Genomic DNA, 16,102 nt, shown 5'->3' on the forward strand with positions numbered 1-16,102 from the left:
GTCACGCGACGCTCGGTAAAATGGTGGGTATCGGTAAGTAACTCCGTCGCGTCATTGGGCGGGCTTTCGTTTCGTTTTTTTTAACACACACACACACACACACACACACACACACACACACACACACACACACACACACACACACACACACACGAACACACGCACACACGCACACACGCACACACGCACACACGCACACGCACACACACAGTCACACATATACACACACACACACACACACACACACACACACACACACACACACACACACACCGCAACGCCACACTTGTGAAGCAGAGTTGCATGCATAGACCATGGGGGTGGGCACATGGACAGCTGCCAAAGCTCCTCTCGGAGGCACCTCGCGCACTGGGGGGTAGCCCCAAGGGTGGCCCAGAAGAAACGCGGGAGCAGTGACACGTTTCAGACTTCAGTTCAAGGCCCAGTTTAGCGCCGGCGTGGGGGGTCAAAGGCAATGGCAACAGTCACGAGGCCGCTGACTTTGCCCCCAGCACCTTCGTTAAGGATGCGAATTACAATTGAAGGGACAGCCCGACAAGCGGGGGCACACCGTACCCACGCCGCGAGGGACCGTCTCCGGCCCAGAGAGAAACACCCACCCCCTTCGTTAAGCGTGCTGCTGCAGACAGCGGCACAGCGCGTCTGCGTCAGGGCTTCGTGCACAGACCGGAGGAGGCCGTGTGGTTGATCGGTGAATGGTCAGCGCGGACCTTGGCGCGGACCAGGGGAGGACTGTCCCGTCGTGGAAATGTTGCGCTGGGTACTCAGTCGTCTGCAGTCAGAAGGCTCGACACATGGTCTGCCGCGAGCTTCAACGCAACGTGCTGTCGTGCCAGGTCGTGCCACCCTAGATGCGCCCACTGGCCGAGCACGTTGCGAACCGCAAACCCTAACCCGTCTTGTTACTTTTCATCTTCGCATAGCATATTTAATTCGTAGCCGATGGCTCGGCGGCGTGGAGCTGAGAGCGCCCGCTGGTCGAGTCGGATTTGACGTTTAGGATAGCCCTTAGTCAACAACCTTAAGTGGTTTCTGCTGCTATCAATACATACAGCGAGGATATGGGGCAAGGTAGTCACACGCGGTCCCCGCGACTGTTGACGCGACTCTAAGCCATGGGTCGTTTCCAGGCATCCAAATCTTATGGTGACTACTTTGGAAAGGGGAAGGCTGTAAAGAAGCCCGAGCCGCGGAAGGTAAGGGCAGGCGAGCGGCGCGCTATTGGACTGCCCGTGGCACTGACCTGGACTCAATGTGCACCTTAAGCGATATGAGCCAATGGGCACACAAGCTCAGGTTGTTAGAGCTGGCTAAAAAGCAGTAGGTAGCCTCAAGACAGTTTCGGTCCTGAGAGTTTCACTGGCTCATCCTGGGCTCTTTAGTGCGATTGTCCTTGATTTAATGGATTGCTGCAGGTGGCTGAGGGGCGCCTTGTCACGCCTTGTCACCCACCACTGAGCGTCACCCACCACTGAGCGTCCGGCCCTTTCCCGTCCCTCCCCGACTCCCCTCCACAGGAGTCCAACTCGCCCGCGCAGCGCCGTCCCGAAGGAGGTCAGCATGTCCGCATCAAGTCGGACGATGGGGAGGGCTCTGGAAGCGGAGGCGGAGGCTTCCGCAAACTTTTGTCTAAGCTTGCGCCCAGCTTCGGCCGGTCAGTCTCCAAGCGCACGGACATGCCGCCGTCCAGCCGCGGCAGCTCAGGCGACGGCAGCGCCGGCAAGCCAGCTTCCCGCGCAGCCAGCAGCTTTGTGAACGCCTGGCGTTCCTGCGCGACTCCTGCGGACGTGCTCCGACTGGACCAGAGCCAGACGGGCGGGGCCCCGTCGTCCCGGCGCTCCCGCTCGCGCACGCTACGGCGGGCGCAGTCCTGGGAGTCACAGGCCACTGACACTATGAGCGCGCCGCGTAGCCGAGCTCACAGCAGCACGGGTGACAGGTCAGAAACAGGTGACGGAGTAGAGGACGACGGCGAGCACGAGGAGCGGCGGGGGTTTGGCAGGCACAGCGGCGCTGGTGGCGGCGAGCGCTCGACAGCGTATCTTCGCCGCGCCGTCAGCCAGGGCGACGAGCTGAGGGCGCGGCGGACAGGGGCGCACGGGCTTGCGGGCGAGGCCGAGGACGCGGAAGGCGCGCCGAGTGGGCAGCAGCGGCGGCTGCAGCATCAGCAGAGCGCCCGTACAGCTGTCGGTGGCACCGGCCACTCTGGGCCCGCGAGTGACGAGAGCGACTTGGAGGGTCTGAGCGAGGAAAAACGCAAGGCGCGACTGCTGGAGCGCGAGCGTGCGCGCATTCATGACCGCCTGCGCGCCAAGCTGGGACTGTTGATGCATGCGCAGGGGCAGCAATACAACGTGGCGGGGCTGCCTGTACAGCAGGCTGAGCGACAGCAGCAACAGCAGCGACAGCAACAGCAGCAGCAACCGCAGCAGCATTTGGCGTTGCGTCGCGTACAAGCGGTGGAGAAGTCGCCCTGGCACGGAGACTATTCCGTGGGCTCGCCACACAGCAGCAGCGGGCACGCACACGTCGCGAGCGTGGTGGCGCCGCATGATTACGCCGCTGGCGGCGCAGCGGCCGTTGACGGCAATGACGAGTACCTGACGGCGGAGGAGGTTGCGGAACAGGAGCAGCGGCAGAAGGTGGTGCACCGGTGGCTTTACTCGGTGGCCGCCGTGCAGGACCAGCTAGGCGCACAGCGCGGCGCTGCTGCCCTGGGCCCCGGAATGTTGGAGGAGACACCTCGCATGAAGTTTGAAGCGGCATTGGCGGCAGCGCAGGAGCGCGAGCAGCAGCAGCAACAGCAGCGGCACGTGCATGCGCAGGTGTCGGTGCGCACGCGCGGGGATGAGGAGCAGGCGCTGGCGGCAGCGCACGAGCAGCAGCGCGTCGAGTACGGGCGGCAGTTGGGGGTGTCGGCGGCGCTGGCACAGGGACAGCAGAACCGCCAGGCGCGGGAACAGCTGCAGGTGGAGTGGGAAGAGCAGCAGCGTCTGCGGGCCGAGGACCAGCGCAGTCGGGGTTGGGAAGCAGAGGAGCGGCAGCTGGTCGCAGCTGCATCCGATGTGACGGCAGCGCGGCAGATTCTCGGCGAGCAGATGGCAATGCTTGACTCCGTGCAGCCCCGGTCGCGGGAGGAGCAGCTGGAGCTCCAGCGGCACAGGCTGCAGCTGACGCAGCAGCAGCTGGAGCTGGAGAAGGAGGGCCAGCGCGTGGCGGAGCGGCAGCGGCTGCTGGGGGCCGAGGTGCGGCTGTACCGGGAGGAGCAGAGGCTGCTGGAGCTGCACCGCCAAGCAGAGGCAGAGGCGCGGCGCGTGGCGCAGGCGGCTGCGGAGGAGGCGGCGCGGCAGGAGGAGCTGCGCCTGAAGCAGGCGGAGGCAGAGGAGCGCGCGCGGCGGGAGGCAGAGGAGCGGGAGGCGGCCAACGCGCGGCGCCTGCAGGCGGAGCTGGAGGCGCAGCTGCAGGCACTGCCGCCGCTGCTGCGGCCGGCAGCGCTGCAACAGCAGCAAAAGCCATCGCGCCTAGAGTACGAGCCAGTGCGAGCGCCGTCAAAACCGGTGGGGCCACCATCGCAGCCGCCGCCAGCACCGGCTCTGCAACAGCCGCCGGCACCACCACCTCCATCGGCAACTGAACAGAGCCGGCTTGACTATGTGCCGCAGCAAGTGGCTCGCGTCCCACGGCGGCAGGTATCATGCGTACGCCAGCAACTGTTGCCTGGGGCGCAGTTACAGCAACAGCAGCAGCAAGCAGAGCAGGTTCCCGAGGCCGCCTCCTCCGCGCAGGCAGAGACTGCAGCATGGGCTGAGGTGGCAGCGCGAGCTGCTGAAGAAATCGCTGCGAAGGCCGCAGCGGAGGCACACGCTGCTGCAGAGTTGCGGGCTGCCAAGGAGGCAGCCGCCCAAGCCGCCGCCGAGATCCGGGCAACCGAAGAGGCAAGGGCCGCGGCTGAACTAAAGGCGGCGGCGCAGGCCAAAGCTGCAGCGGAGGCTAAGGCAGCTGCAGAGGCCAAGGCGGCAGCAGAAGCAAAAGCAGCTGCAGAAGCCAAGGCAGCGGCCGAGGCGAAAACAACAGCAGAGGTAAAAGCGGCACCCGAGGCGAAAGCAGTTGCAGAAGCCAAGGCAGTGGCCGAGGTGAAAGCAGCAGCGGAGGCAAAGGCCGCAGCGGAGGCTGCTGTCGCAGCCGCAGCCGCAGCAGCTTCTGCCACTCCTGCCTCCGCCTTGGCGCGCCGGCGTGACCCATCAGACCCTGGCAACGGCCTACAGCGTGAGGTTTCGCCTGCCTCACAGATGACGGGCGCCTCAGCCCCGTCGGCCACGGGCCAGCCGGCGCCAGAGGCTGGGGCGCCGGCACCGTCCCGCGAGCTGCGCGTGTCGTTGTCCATGCCGCAGCACTTCATTTCAGCATCAGAACCGCATCCGCAGGCCAAGGTGGCCAACGCCAAAGCAGCAGCAGCCGCACCCGACAATGACCTGACGCGGCTGCCGTCCTGGGCCGACAACTATCCCGCCGCCAGTGCCAAGGCACCGCTGCCCCTCGATCGGGCCGCCCGGCCAGCCGCCAAGCGCCCCTCGGATAACCAAGACCCTGACCCCGACAGTGACCTGATTCGCCTTCCCTCCTGGGCAGACGACTTCCCCTCCCGCCCAACGACAGCCGCGGCAGCGCCGCACAGGCCGCCGCAAGCGCAGCAGCTACAGCAACACAAGTCCAACGTGACACGCGTGTCGGAGGCGGAGCTGGCGCTCATCGGCGACGAACTGCTCGACATGTTCGCCGCTCCCGATGGCACCAAGCGACGTGCCAGCATCAAGCGGGACACGCTCTCACCGGCAGTCTCCGCGTCCGCAGACGCGGCGCCTGTGCTCCAGGCCGTAGCAGTGCTCGCGGGTGCAGGCGGGGCGAGCGCTGGCCCAGTGCTGCGGCATGCCGGCGCAAGCGAAAGTCACGTGCGCTGGTCAATGCCAAACGTGTCGAGGGCGCCGGCACAGCCACAGCCACAGCCACAGCCCCCGTCAGCGCCGCCGCCACCAAAACGTGAACGCTCAATACGCTTCGGTGGCGCATCCGTGCGCACGCTTGAGCCCGAGCCTACCGACACCGCTGCGGACGGCGCCACCGCTGCGGATGGCACCGCCCCTGGTATGCCGCCGGCGCTCACTGACGCGGCTGCGAGCTTCGCCTCTGCCCGCTCGGCGCACTCCTTTGCCTCTGGCCTTAGCCAACCTGGCGAGGGCGGGTCACACTCTGGCAGTGTCCGGCGCACAGAGCTGCTTCGGGCGGCCTCCAACACGGCCTCCACGCTGCGAGACACCCTGAAGCGCATTCGCACCATGGGCAGCAACAACTCATCGCAGGGGCCTTCCAACGTTGGCACACCCGTCCGAGCAGCCGCTGACGGAGACGATGACGGCGGGGCAGATGACCTAGACGAGGAGTGGGCGGACCTTGAGCGGACACTCAAGGCGCGCAGCCAGCGGGCGTCGGTGACGGCCAGAACCGGCGACGGCTTGGATATGGCAGGGGTCGCGGCAGCGCTGGCGCAGGAGCAGGCGGGACAGCGTGCACCACTCGTTCCTCCCGCGTCGCTGGTGGCCCTGTCGCCTGTCAGGCCGGCGGCCGTGCCTGCCGTCAGCAAGCTTGCTGTCGCTTTCGTTGCCGTCGCGCCCAACTCCCCAGCCGCGCCTCTGGCGCGCACGGACTCTGGGCCCGTTGCGCCCAACCTGCGACGCATCAGCAACTCGGGCGCTGGCAACAGCCCGCTCGCATCGCGCCCTCAGGCGCGCGCCTCGCATGCAGGCAGCACGGCCAGCCCTGCGACCCCCACGGCGCCGCCGCCGTGGCGCACGTCCGGGCTTGGCGGAGCCACATTCAACAATTCGAACGGCGCGGCGAGTAGTCCTGCCTCCGGTCCTACGGCGGGGCCTGCACCTGCACCACGGCTTAGCAACGGTGGCAATGCAGTTGGAGCTGCCGGGGGCAGCGTCAGCGGCAGCCTGATGCCTTCGCGCCTACGCTTTGACGCAGACAACAAGGCAGATGTCAGCAGTGGCAAAGCCGGGGGTGGCATGAGCCCAACGCCGATGGCTCCGCGATGGCGAGATATGATGCGGCTTGCGACAGATGCGCTGCAGGCTTCTGTTGCCGACGGTGTTGTGCCAGGCCCGGCGGGTAGCGCCGCCGCTGCAGGCGGCGACGGCAGCGGAGGTGGAGGTGGCAATGCGTCGTCAGCGACAGCCCTTGCCTGGCGCTCACGCCTAGTAAAGTCTTCTCGCGCGCTTCTTGGAGCAAGCGAATCCGTGAGCGAGTCGCTGCCAATGGGAAGTAAGTTGTCGCAGTCGGGAGAGCGGTCGAGCACACCGCCGGCACGGCTTACCGGCGGCCGGCGCGCCACCACGGACGGCGCTGGCAACGGCGCAGACGCGGGAGACAACGGCGGTGATTTGCTGGGGCTGTTGGGAGCCGGAGCAAACAGCAGTGGCGGCGGCACGGGTGGGGCTGGCTTGGCGCGCGCTGGCCGGCGTGCAGTGCCGGGCGGCAGTCCGCTCAACCCCACGCCACCGCCGCCCCGGCGTGGCACACTGGTCACTCGGTTTAGCGAGAACGGATTAGTTGCGGGCGCACAGCAGGTGTCGCTGACAGGTGGCATGGCCGGTTTGAGCGCTTTACCTGGCGGCTCGTCAGGTGCAGCACCATCGGCTGCTGCAGCCGCTGCGGCCGGGCGCGTGCGTTGGGCTGCCGCCATGCCTCTGCAGTCGCAGGGGCTACAGGGCCTTGTGTCCGTGCCTGTCAGCGGCAACAGCTTCGTCGGGTTGCAGGGCTTGGATGCTGAGAAGCGCCGCCACATAAGCGAAACCGGCGTTGCCGGCGCCAACGGCTCTGGGCAAGGCAGCGCGTATGCCAGCCCCGCCGGCAGCGGGGCCGCGTTGCTCAAGCTGCGCTTTGGCGCTGCCGGTGCGATGGCGGTTGTGAGCGGCAGCGGGGGCGGAGCCGCCTCCAACGGCGGGCACAGCAGTCAAAATGGTTCGGGGGCTGTGCCAACACCCTACGCATCCATCCTGAACGAACTCCAGCAGGTTGGCAGCAATGGCGGCTATGGCAGCGATGGCGGCTATGCGAGCGGTCTGGCGTCTGGGCCAAACTCGGGGTCTACCCCGCGCTTTGTAGGGACCACCGCCGCACCAGCACGCCGGTTGGGGGAGAAGCTAGCACGCAGCTTCGGTGCGACTGTGCATGCCAACCTGGCGGCGGCTGCCGCAGCGGAGGCAGGCAGCGGAGGCAACTCCAGTGGCGGCGGTGCACCTAAGCGTGTGTCGTTGAACGGGGCCTATTAGTTGTGTGCACGACCCAGCATACTTTTATTAATCAATTCAGGCTGCAAGAAATGGCTTGTGGATTGATTCCGTGTGAAGCGTACACGTTTACAACCACCGTGATATTGCTGTGTATTGTTGCAATTGTCGTCTGGCAGGTAACGATTGTATATAGCCGAGTACTGGCAAACGTGGTGGCCTGCAAAGTCGGCGCGCAAATATTTGCTGCAGACATGCGTGCAATACACGCGTTGGCGGGGACTGGAGTTCACAAACACGCATGTGCAGGCCAACTCGTGGGTCAGATGTTATTGGCGGCATAGCGTATCATGATTTCGCAGCAGTTTCTGCCGCAATTTACCGGAAACCCTGCATAGCGCAGTTGGGTGTGCAATGGGACAGGGGTAAGGCAGGTTGGTGAAGTCCCGTAGGGTGCAGCTGATTCCCAGACCCCAGCAAATGGCAGACAATTTGCAACGGCAGGGCTGGAGTGCGCAGCTGGTTGAGCGCAGTTGGATGCATCAATTGCAGCGTAACTGGCCTGGCGGTGCCTCGGCAAGTAGATTCCGGGAGATGAGGTAGACATTCAACCTAGTCGATGGCTGTGGTGTGGGCTCAGCCCCCTTTCTCAAGAGGAAACCCACCTTCCCCAAGTCACTTCTCCAGCCCCGTCACCATGGAAACGTCTATACCATCGTCTATACCGGCGGTCTGAGTCATCCTACTGCAGCACAGCACTCAAGCACGTGCACTTACCGGGGCGAGGCGGCTCTCACACACCATAAAATTGAACATGTCCCCGAGGTGGGCTCGATTGGCTTTGCGCAATGAAGCGCCCAGATAAACACACAGGATGCCACCTCCATACACCGCGCCCCACATCATCACTCGACCCCGTGCTGCTGCTGGTGCTCCCGGGACTATATGGGTAGTAAGGGCTGAGGCAGGGTAGTATGGGCTGAGGCAGGAGCATGTGGGCCTGTGTCATGTACAGTACTTGTGTCTGGTGATGTTGTTGCAGGAACGTGAACCCAGTCCACAAGTACCAGTGCCTGATAGCAAAACAGCCTTGTTACTCAGTAGCAGGCGTGCCCCCCCCATTGGGATTTCCCCTTAAAGTCTGCACCGCACCGGAGCGCCTTGGGTTGCGCACCTTGCGTATATAGCCAGCCCACCCGCGAGCTCACATCCCCAACCGTGACCAAACCGCAACCGACAGTTTCAGTGTCCCATTAGTTTTAATCCTTGAGCATGTATACCGACATCCAGACCGGCCCTTTCACGTCAGGGTTTCTACTGCACCAATGAATACTGGCGAGCAACAGAGATATGAACTACCTGCAATCCACGATGCGTGCCCCGTGCATTTAGACTATGTCGAACTTCATTTGTTGTTGCAAACCGCGTGCTCCAGCCGCCTCGATGGGCGCGGCACCGTTGCGAGGGCCGCACCGTTCAGTACGGGTTACCCTGATGCAGCTCCCGAATGGTCACGTACGGGTTTGACGAGCCTGCCGGAGCCTTAGCAGCGGGGGCAGCGGCGGGCCTGGTAAGCCCCACCGCCACCCCCAGACCCATCGCCGCCATGCTCCCTGCTGCCGTCAGCACGGGCACTGCATCGGACCCAGCTGGGGCTCCATACATGCCAGCTGGGACCGGCGGGTAGAGGCCAGCGGCCACCAGGGGCGACGCCACCCCAGCCACATGCGGCGATGCCTGCATCCTGCCCCCTGCAGGCCACATCACACACGGCACGAACCAGTTGGGCCTGGGAAGCAAGAAGGCAACTTCGACACCGCCCTAGGTGCACGGGTAATCCTGTACGGTACCAGGTGACCCGCTGCCAGGCTGGCTAAATTAACCTCATGTGCCCTGCTCACCCGGATCCCTGAACGCCGCATTGTCCAGCGGCAGCTCCCCCTCCCCAAGATACTCCAGACCGCCGACGCCGCCACCACCAGCCGGCGAGGTCGGCGGTAGCTCCTGGTCGTTCGCTGGCGCGAACACACCAGCGGCCTCGTCCGCGGCCACCTCCGTCGTTGACAACACGCCCGCCGTGCCCTGCCGCATGAACATGATGCCCTGCAGTGACCGCAGCGCTCGCTCGCCACTGTCCATGCCGCCGGTGCCCGGCCTGCATGCGTCGCCTAGCCCCAGCGCCAGCTGCCGTGCAGCTGCGGACAGCCGGTGCGCGCCGGTGCCTGCGGCGCCGCCAGGGCCCAGCACGCCGCCTGACGAGATGCCAGCGCCGGCGTGCCCACTGGCGCCCGGGTAGCCGCGGAATATGTTGTTGGCGTTGGACGCGGCGGTGCTCATGGATATCATGGGGTCAATGGCGGTCTCCACCTCCATGCTCAGTACGCACGTCTCATAGAACATGCCCGCCGTGCTGCCGCCAGCATAGTACGCCGCAAGTGGCAAGCCTGCCTCCGGCCCTGCGCCGCTAGCGCCCGCCGCCCACCGCAACGCGGAGCGGGAGCTGCGCCGACCGTCATCGGCGGGACCCGATGAAATGGAGCCAAAGTTGGGCACAGCCGCGAAGCCGCCCGGGCCGCCACCTCCACCTCCGCGTCGCGAAACGCGCGGCAGTGGCGGGACGGTACCCGGGGCGGGCCCCATCACCCCACTGCTGCTGTACCGTGCCAGAGGCTCGGCTGGCAGCCCCGGCCCAGCTCCCATCGTCCCTGTGCCGAGCGGCGCCCCTAAGGCTGCGTGCGCCACTGTTTGGGGTCCTGCCACAAGTGTTGAGGTGTCAGCTGGCGGAAGAGGTACCTCCTGTTGTGGCACGGCTGTTGGGGCATCGGCGCCCAGGGCTGTGGCACTAGCTGCAGGTGCATGGCCGGCACCGGGATAGCGGACGGTTGTCGCGGATGGACCAATCGCAGTTACTCGTACAGCGTGTCCTGGGTCTGAAAGATGACCATTCCTGTGATAAAGGGTTAAATCGTGGGGTTAGATGCAGTCATGCACACGTTCTCAAAGTAATAAATGTTTCGCAACATGCAAGTAGTCCAGCTGAAAGCCCGTCCGCATCCGCCCTAGCATAGCACCCGTCAATACGGTAAGCAATGTCCCTTCAGCTGCACTCACGGTGCCGGTTGCAGGCTTACGCCACCCGAGCCACTCGAGACGGACAGCGCCGTGGGCTGGTGCCGAGGCGGCAGCGGCTGCGACTGCTGGTGCTGCGGCGGTGTTTGGACGCCCGGCGCCTGGCTTGGCGACACGTCATGCGACAGCGTGGCTTCATTCATCATGGCCGCCTCTAGCCACACGTCTGCCGAGCACACCATCGACTGGCCGACCGTGGGTCCGCTGGCGGGCCCAGGGCCGCGGGGCTGCCTGGCGTCCATTGCTGTCAGGCTGCCGGCATGGGGCTGCAAAGTCAGCGCCTCCACCGACAGCTGCACCGCAGTAGGCAAGGCGGCGTGATCTGGGCTGTCCACCTGCGCTGTTGGCGGCGTTGCGCTCATCACATGTAGCCCTGCAACGTCGCGGCAGGACGGCCTCCCAACATCAGCGTCGGCTGTCCCGGTCGCGGCTACGCACGTGTCGTGGGGCTGCCCGGGCGCCAGCGTGCCGTGTCCGGCAGCCACATGCACTAGGCTGGCGCCGTCAGCGTCGCAGGGCGCACAAGCGCCGTGTTCTGCGGCATGGAAGCCTCCACAGGCGCCTCGCGATGGCGGCAGAGCTGTGTGGGCGGCGCTGAAAGAAGGATTGTGCGCCGCCCCCGACGAGCGCGGCGCGGGTGCGGCGGCTCCAGAGTCTATGACGTGCAGGACCTCGCCGGACTGAATCGGGGCCAGCGACTGGGCGGCAGCAGCCGCAGCCTCGGTGTCGGGCCGCCACAGTGCTGTGATCGGCACGTAGCCACCACCAGGCGCAGCCGGCTCCGGACCTGACGACACAGCGCTTGCCGCACCCCCCGCGCCGGCATGAACACCGTTGCTGAGTGCCTGCGGCGTATCGTGCGAGGACAGCGGCACCTCCGGCACCTGCGACAGCGGCGCGGCGGCACGCGGCATGACCAGCTGATTCTGAAAATACTGCTGTAGCTGCTGGTGCAGCTGCTGGTGCGCCGTGGGGCTGGCCGGCGCCGGCTCTACCGGTAGCACGCCGGACAGGAGCGGCAGCTTGCTGCTGACCGCCGGAGAGTTGGTCCCACTGCCACCACCCGCCCCAGCCCCGCTGGCGGCCTTGGCAGCTAGGGTGGCCTCGCGCCAACGGCGAAACACGTCGGCGATCTGGCGGAAGCTGGGCCGCTGGCGCGGATCCGCCGCCCAGCAGTTGACCATGAGCGAGTACACTGGCTGCGGGCAGTTCTTGGGCCGCGGCAGCAGCTCGCCATTCATGATGGCGAACGCAGCCTGGGGCACAGTGGCGAAGAGAAAAGCAGGGCGGGGCCGAGGTGAGTGCGGCCATGCGGTGCCAGCTGGGGTCAGGGAAGGGCAGAGATGCAGACCCACCTCGGCGTCGGAGCGGCTCGGGTAAGGCTCCGCGCCGTTGCTAAAGATCTCCCAGCATGTGATGCCGTAGGCCCACACTGAAAAGTGGTGACATGAAAACAATTAGTAAGCATGAAAACCCCCACATCTGACATGACAACGCGTACAAAAAAGCTAGCGAGAGGCAAACAAATCACCGCGCAAGCGACGACCGTAAATGCAGCTGTTCCGTGCCCGTTCCGTACCGTACCCCAGGACACTCGACAGTCGTTGCGCCGTCCGCTGCTTTGCTACTAACCTATACCTCAGGAACGCCGCATATAAAATAAACCTTGCTGCGTTCTGTAGCACCCACCATCTGACTTCTCTGACCAGCCGCCGCCGGACCGCAGCACCTCCGGCGCGCTCCACCTCACAGGCACTAGCGCCTCCTCCTCAGGCTGCTGGGCACCTCGCTGGCCGGCCCCCTCAACTGTGCTGTCAGATGGCTCCAGTGACGGCGCGGGCCCCGCGCGGGATAGGCCGAAGTCCGACACCTGCAGCCCCGCATGAAACCATACACACACTCTCGGCGGCCTTGCGCATCGGACGGCGGGCCTAGGAAACGGTACGGTAGGTGAGCCACCACCCGCGGCACAATCAACGCCCATTCACAGACGCGGATGCGCGTGGCCCGCCGTGACCGCACACACCCACACTAGTGCGCCCGCACCTTGATGTGCACTGGCTGCATGGACTGCACCAGGATGTTGCGTGCCGCCAGGTCGCGGTGTAACACACCCTCGCTGGCCAGCTCGCTCATGGCGTGGCAGATCTGCTCGCACATCATCAGCTTGGAACGATTGCGCAGCGAGGGCCCGAAGTGTGCCAGCACCTTGTCCAGCGAGCCAAACGGTACCAGCTCACACACAACATACTCGTTGCCGCGCGTGTCCGTGGACCACCTGAGGGAAGCAGGCGACGGTCGCGGCGTCAGATCGACCTTCAGCGCGAGCTCTCCGAATTACTGCAGCACGTTCCTTTGCAGTAGAGATATCATCGTGCCAGCTCGCCGATGCAGCTGTGCAGTCTTAGTGCACCTGCCCTACAGCCTGCCATCGGCAAGCGCAAGGCGCCAACGCCGCACCCCCACTATGCCACACACCTGTAGAACTGGCAGAGGTTGGGGTGCGAGCCCAGCTGTTGCATCAGCCGCGCCTCTGTGACCAGCCCACCCTTGCGCATGGCCACAATGGCCACGTTGGTGTTATTCCATTTGCCGCGGTACACCTGCGCGCATGGACGATGCATATGTGAAAGTATGTACCTAAAGGGCCCGCAGAATCCCGGCGAATCCTTGGCCCAGACGCCACAAGTATGGCCTGGCGTTAGAAGCTCGTGCTGCTCTAGCACGGCCATTGTCATCAAACTACCGTAACACACTCCCATCACTCGGCCCAACGCCGTATATAACCCAACCCAATACGAATTCACAAGCGCAGTGCCCAGATGAGCAACCGACATAAAGCTGCAAAAGAACACGTACTCATGGTGCCTGCAGACGGCTTTCATCGCGCCGGCGCGTCCCTTGTTTCCCTGTCCCCACCTGCTTAAAGCTTCCCTTGCCGATCAGAGCGTGGAAGGTCAGCTCCGAGAAAGGGACCTTCAGTTTCGACTGCAGAGCGTTCGTGTCGCTGGACGGTATCCGCGTCACTGCGGCCGCAGACGACTCACTAGGGGAAAGCCGCAACTGTGCATCGCTTGCCTGCTCGGCTGGGCCTGGGTGTGGCAGGGCGCGTTGCGTGTCGGTGGGATGGGATCAGTAAGGGCAGGTTGGCGTTGCGTGTGCGTACCGCGTGTCAGGGGCATGAGTAAAGGGTAACGGGTTTGCGCGTCGTGACGCGTCTAACCTCCTGTCTGACCGTGCAGAGCCACGTCTCGCCCAAGCCCTTGCTAACAGCTGATGCGGCGCGCCATCGCGCGAGCCCCGCACGTAGCCGCGGCCACACCCCTCACCGCAGGCCACAACAGTGAGCACGTGTGTGTCGTCGGCAAAAAACCGTGCGCTAATATGACGGCATTTGCCTTAGACCAATTGAACCGCTAAGCAGTGCTATCCATGCAGGTGTTGCGCGTTTCCCTTGCATTCTTATTCGCCGCGGTTCGTCCCCTCCTGCAGTGACAATGATGCGCCCCGGACGCCAGCCACACAAAGACATATCTCAACACAAAGCCGTAAGTTACCTATGGGCTTACCTGCATTCTCGACAACGGTTCGGCGCTCAGGAGCCAGTGCAGGTCCAGCCGGCTGCTTTAGGGCCTCCTCGGCGCTATTTTTATTACCAGCATTGTTTTGCTCATCAATCGAGCGGCCGCTAGGGCCCCGTCGGCCAAAGCACGGAGCGCAGTTAAGCATTCTTGTCGAGTTTTGCGGCCCCACAAATCTCCATCATGATTTTGCTGTCTTCGCATAGGGCGTGGCAAGGAGGCGGGGCCGGAGCAACGAATTGCTAGTCAAGGACAGGTCACGAGTCAGTCACTCTCCAATCGAACGACAGCTCTGTGCAAACGTCAAGGCGTTCACGCTTGAAAGTAAATAGAAGCTCAATGCGAATCTGCAAGCGGAAATGTTAGATGGTGTCGCACATCGGCAGCCCATCGCCGTCGCCCCGCCAGCCCCATGCGGAGACACGCCGGGCGACTTAGGGCGACACGCCACCCCAAGCTCTACCCAGACGTCAAGTTCGAGTTCAAGCAGGGGCGCCTCGCAGGGACCTACTACGGCCACACGGCGGAGGACGGCAAGAGCTGCTACCTGTCCACTGACAAGCCCAAGCCAACGTCGAGCGGTCCCGGCTTTGCGTGCTCTACATTTTGATTGTGCAAACTCCCTTCTACGATTTGGGTTTAATCCCCTAGCCTGCAGGCCCTGCCCACCCACAAGTGTTGCTGTTGTTTTGTCTTGGCACCTCGCCACCATTTGACCCTCAAACAGGGCTTGCATCTTCCAGGGGGTAGGCCGCCGCCGCCGGCGAGGAGGGCGCTAACCACGTTCTCGCCCACGGCATCCAGGGGCGCAAATATGCCTAGTTTTTTTAGCTTTGAGGGGGCTCCGATACCGGTTTGGACTGGTATCTAACAACACCCCAAACCCCACCGTGAAGGGTTACTGCGCGAGATCATGAGACCAACTATGGGCATTGCCGGTATGCCCGCACCCACAGAGCGGGTGTCGTAAGTTACTTTTGCTGAGTGTCGGCCTGTCGGGCTGTGTGCAGTACGGGCTTTGGCACCTGCTCCGTTTCTACCGGCAGTGGGGCCAGCGGCGGTGGCGCCTGAATGTCCATGTGCGGACGCAGAAGGTGGGGGTTGAGGGGAGGGGGCCAGCAGATGCACCCACACCAACTGCATTGCGCTGACGCTACACCAATGCCACGGGGACAGATGCTGGAGCACACGGCGCAGCAGCTGGCTGGTGGAAGACCCAAGGAGGAGGTCATTATTGGCTGGGGCAACGCCAACACTGGCTATGGCGGTTGCATCAGCAGGTTGGGGCGGGGCCCAAACCTAGAGCAGACGGGTTGCAATGAGTAGACAGGTGGTCGGGTGGACAGGATGGGGCTCGTGTACAGGTAGCAGGGTAGCCAGCAAGGTTCACACTGTACTCCTGCCCCCTCCCTCCCCAGGTGTGTGCGAAGTGCGGGCGGCGCTTACTCGGCGACGGGCAGCGCTGCCTGCAGGCGGTCGTACCATGGGGGGGCTCACGTGCTCACCAAGTCCAAGTGTGCAACCACTGCGGGACGGTGTAGGTGAGTCTACTTTGCGGGCGGGCGGCCGGCTGGGTGATGGCTGGGTGGCTGGGTGACGGCTCAGTGGGGCACAGTGGGGCTCAGTCGTGGGCCCAGTGGGGCTCAGTCGTGGGCTCAGTGGGGCTCAGTGGGGATGACACGTGGATGACACGGCTCAGTGGGTTAGGGCTCAGTGGGGCTCAGTGGGGCTCAGTCGTGGGCTAAGTGGGGCTCAGTGGGTGATGGCTGGGTGACGGCTGGGTGATGGCTCAGTCGTGGGCTCAGTGGGACGCACTCACTCTACCCTTCGCCAACCCTCCCGACGGTGCAGGGACGTGACGTCAACTCCGCGACCAACATCCGGCACGCGCTGGTGGAGATGCTGCTGGGGCACAAGCGACCTGCATCGCTGCAGACTGGCGGCGGCAGTGGCAGCAACGGCGGCGGCAGCGGCAGCGGCAGCGGCAGCGGCAGCGGCAGCGGCAGCGGCAGCGGCAGCGGCAGCGGCAGCGGCAGCGGCAGCGGCAGCGGCAGCGGCAGCGGCAGCGGCAGCGGCAGC

The 16,102-nt window shown here is 64.5% G+C and overlaps 2 protein-coding genes across 2 annotated transcripts; one reads left to right on the forward strand and one right to left on the reverse strand.

Moving 5' to 3' along the window:
* The first annotated feature begins 914 nt into the window (after positions 1-914).
* Positions 915-8,029, forward strand: CHLRE_01g014450v5 (uncharacterized protein). The gene is made up of 2 exons (XM_043058370.1): positions 915-1,217; positions 1,539-8,029. The coding sequence occupies exons 1-2, from the start codon at positions 1,137-1,139 to the stop codon at positions 7,353-7,355; spliced, it is 5,898 nt and encodes a 1,965-aa protein (XP_042928284.1). The 5' UTR covers positions 915-1,136; the 3' UTR covers positions 7,356-8,029.
* A 9-nt stretch (positions 8,030-8,038) lies between these two features.
* Positions 8,039-14,364, reverse strand: CHLRE_01g014500v5 (uncharacterized protein). Its single transcript, XM_043058371.1, has 9 exons — positions 14,012-14,364; positions 13,362-13,534; positions 12,921-13,045; positions 12,489-12,720; positions 12,132-12,312; positions 11,798-11,874; positions 10,425-11,698; positions 9,215-10,260; positions 8,039-9,064 (listed from the first exon to the last, which is right to left on the reverse strand). Exons 1-9 carry the CDS (start codon positions 14,169-14,171, stop codon positions 8,790-8,792), a joined length of 3,543 nt encoding a protein of 1,180 aa, XP_042928285.1. The 5' UTR covers positions 14,172-14,364; the 3' UTR covers positions 8,039-8,789.
* Between the last annotated feature and the right edge of the window lie 1,738 nt (positions 14,365-16,102).

The sequence above is a fragment of the Chlamydomonas reinhardtii genome, chromosome 1 (genome assembly GCF_000002595.2).
Source record: "Chlamydomonas reinhardtii strain CC-503 cw92 mt+ chromosome 1, whole genome shotgun sequence".
In the NCBI taxonomy this organism is placed as follows: Eukaryota; Viridiplantae; Chlorophyta; class Chlorophyceae; order Chlamydomonadales; family Chlamydomonadaceae; genus Chlamydomonas; species Chlamydomonas reinhardtii.

Coding starts and splice junctions, on each gene's coding strand:
- CHLRE_01g014450v5 (XM_043058370.1), top strand. CDS start 1,137: ATGGGTCGTTTCCAGGCATCCAAATCTTATGGTGACTACTTTGGAAAG. Junction 1,218..1,538: donor AGAAGCCCGAGCCGCGGAAG/GTAAGGGCAGGC, acceptor TCCCCTCCACAG/GAGTCCAACTCGCCCGCGCA.
- CHLRE_01g014500v5 (XM_043058371.1), bottom strand. CDS start 14,171: ATGCTTAACTGCGCTCCGTGCTTTGGCCGACGGGGCCCTAGCGGCCGC. Junction 13,535..14,011: donor AACCGTTGTCGAGAATGCAG/GTAAGCCCATAG, acceptor TGCCACACCCAG/GCCCAGCCGAGCAGGCAAGC. Junction 13,046..13,361: donor GCAAGGGAAGCTTTAAGCAG/GTGGGGACAGGG, acceptor CCATGCGCGCAG/GTGTACCGCGGCAAATGGAA.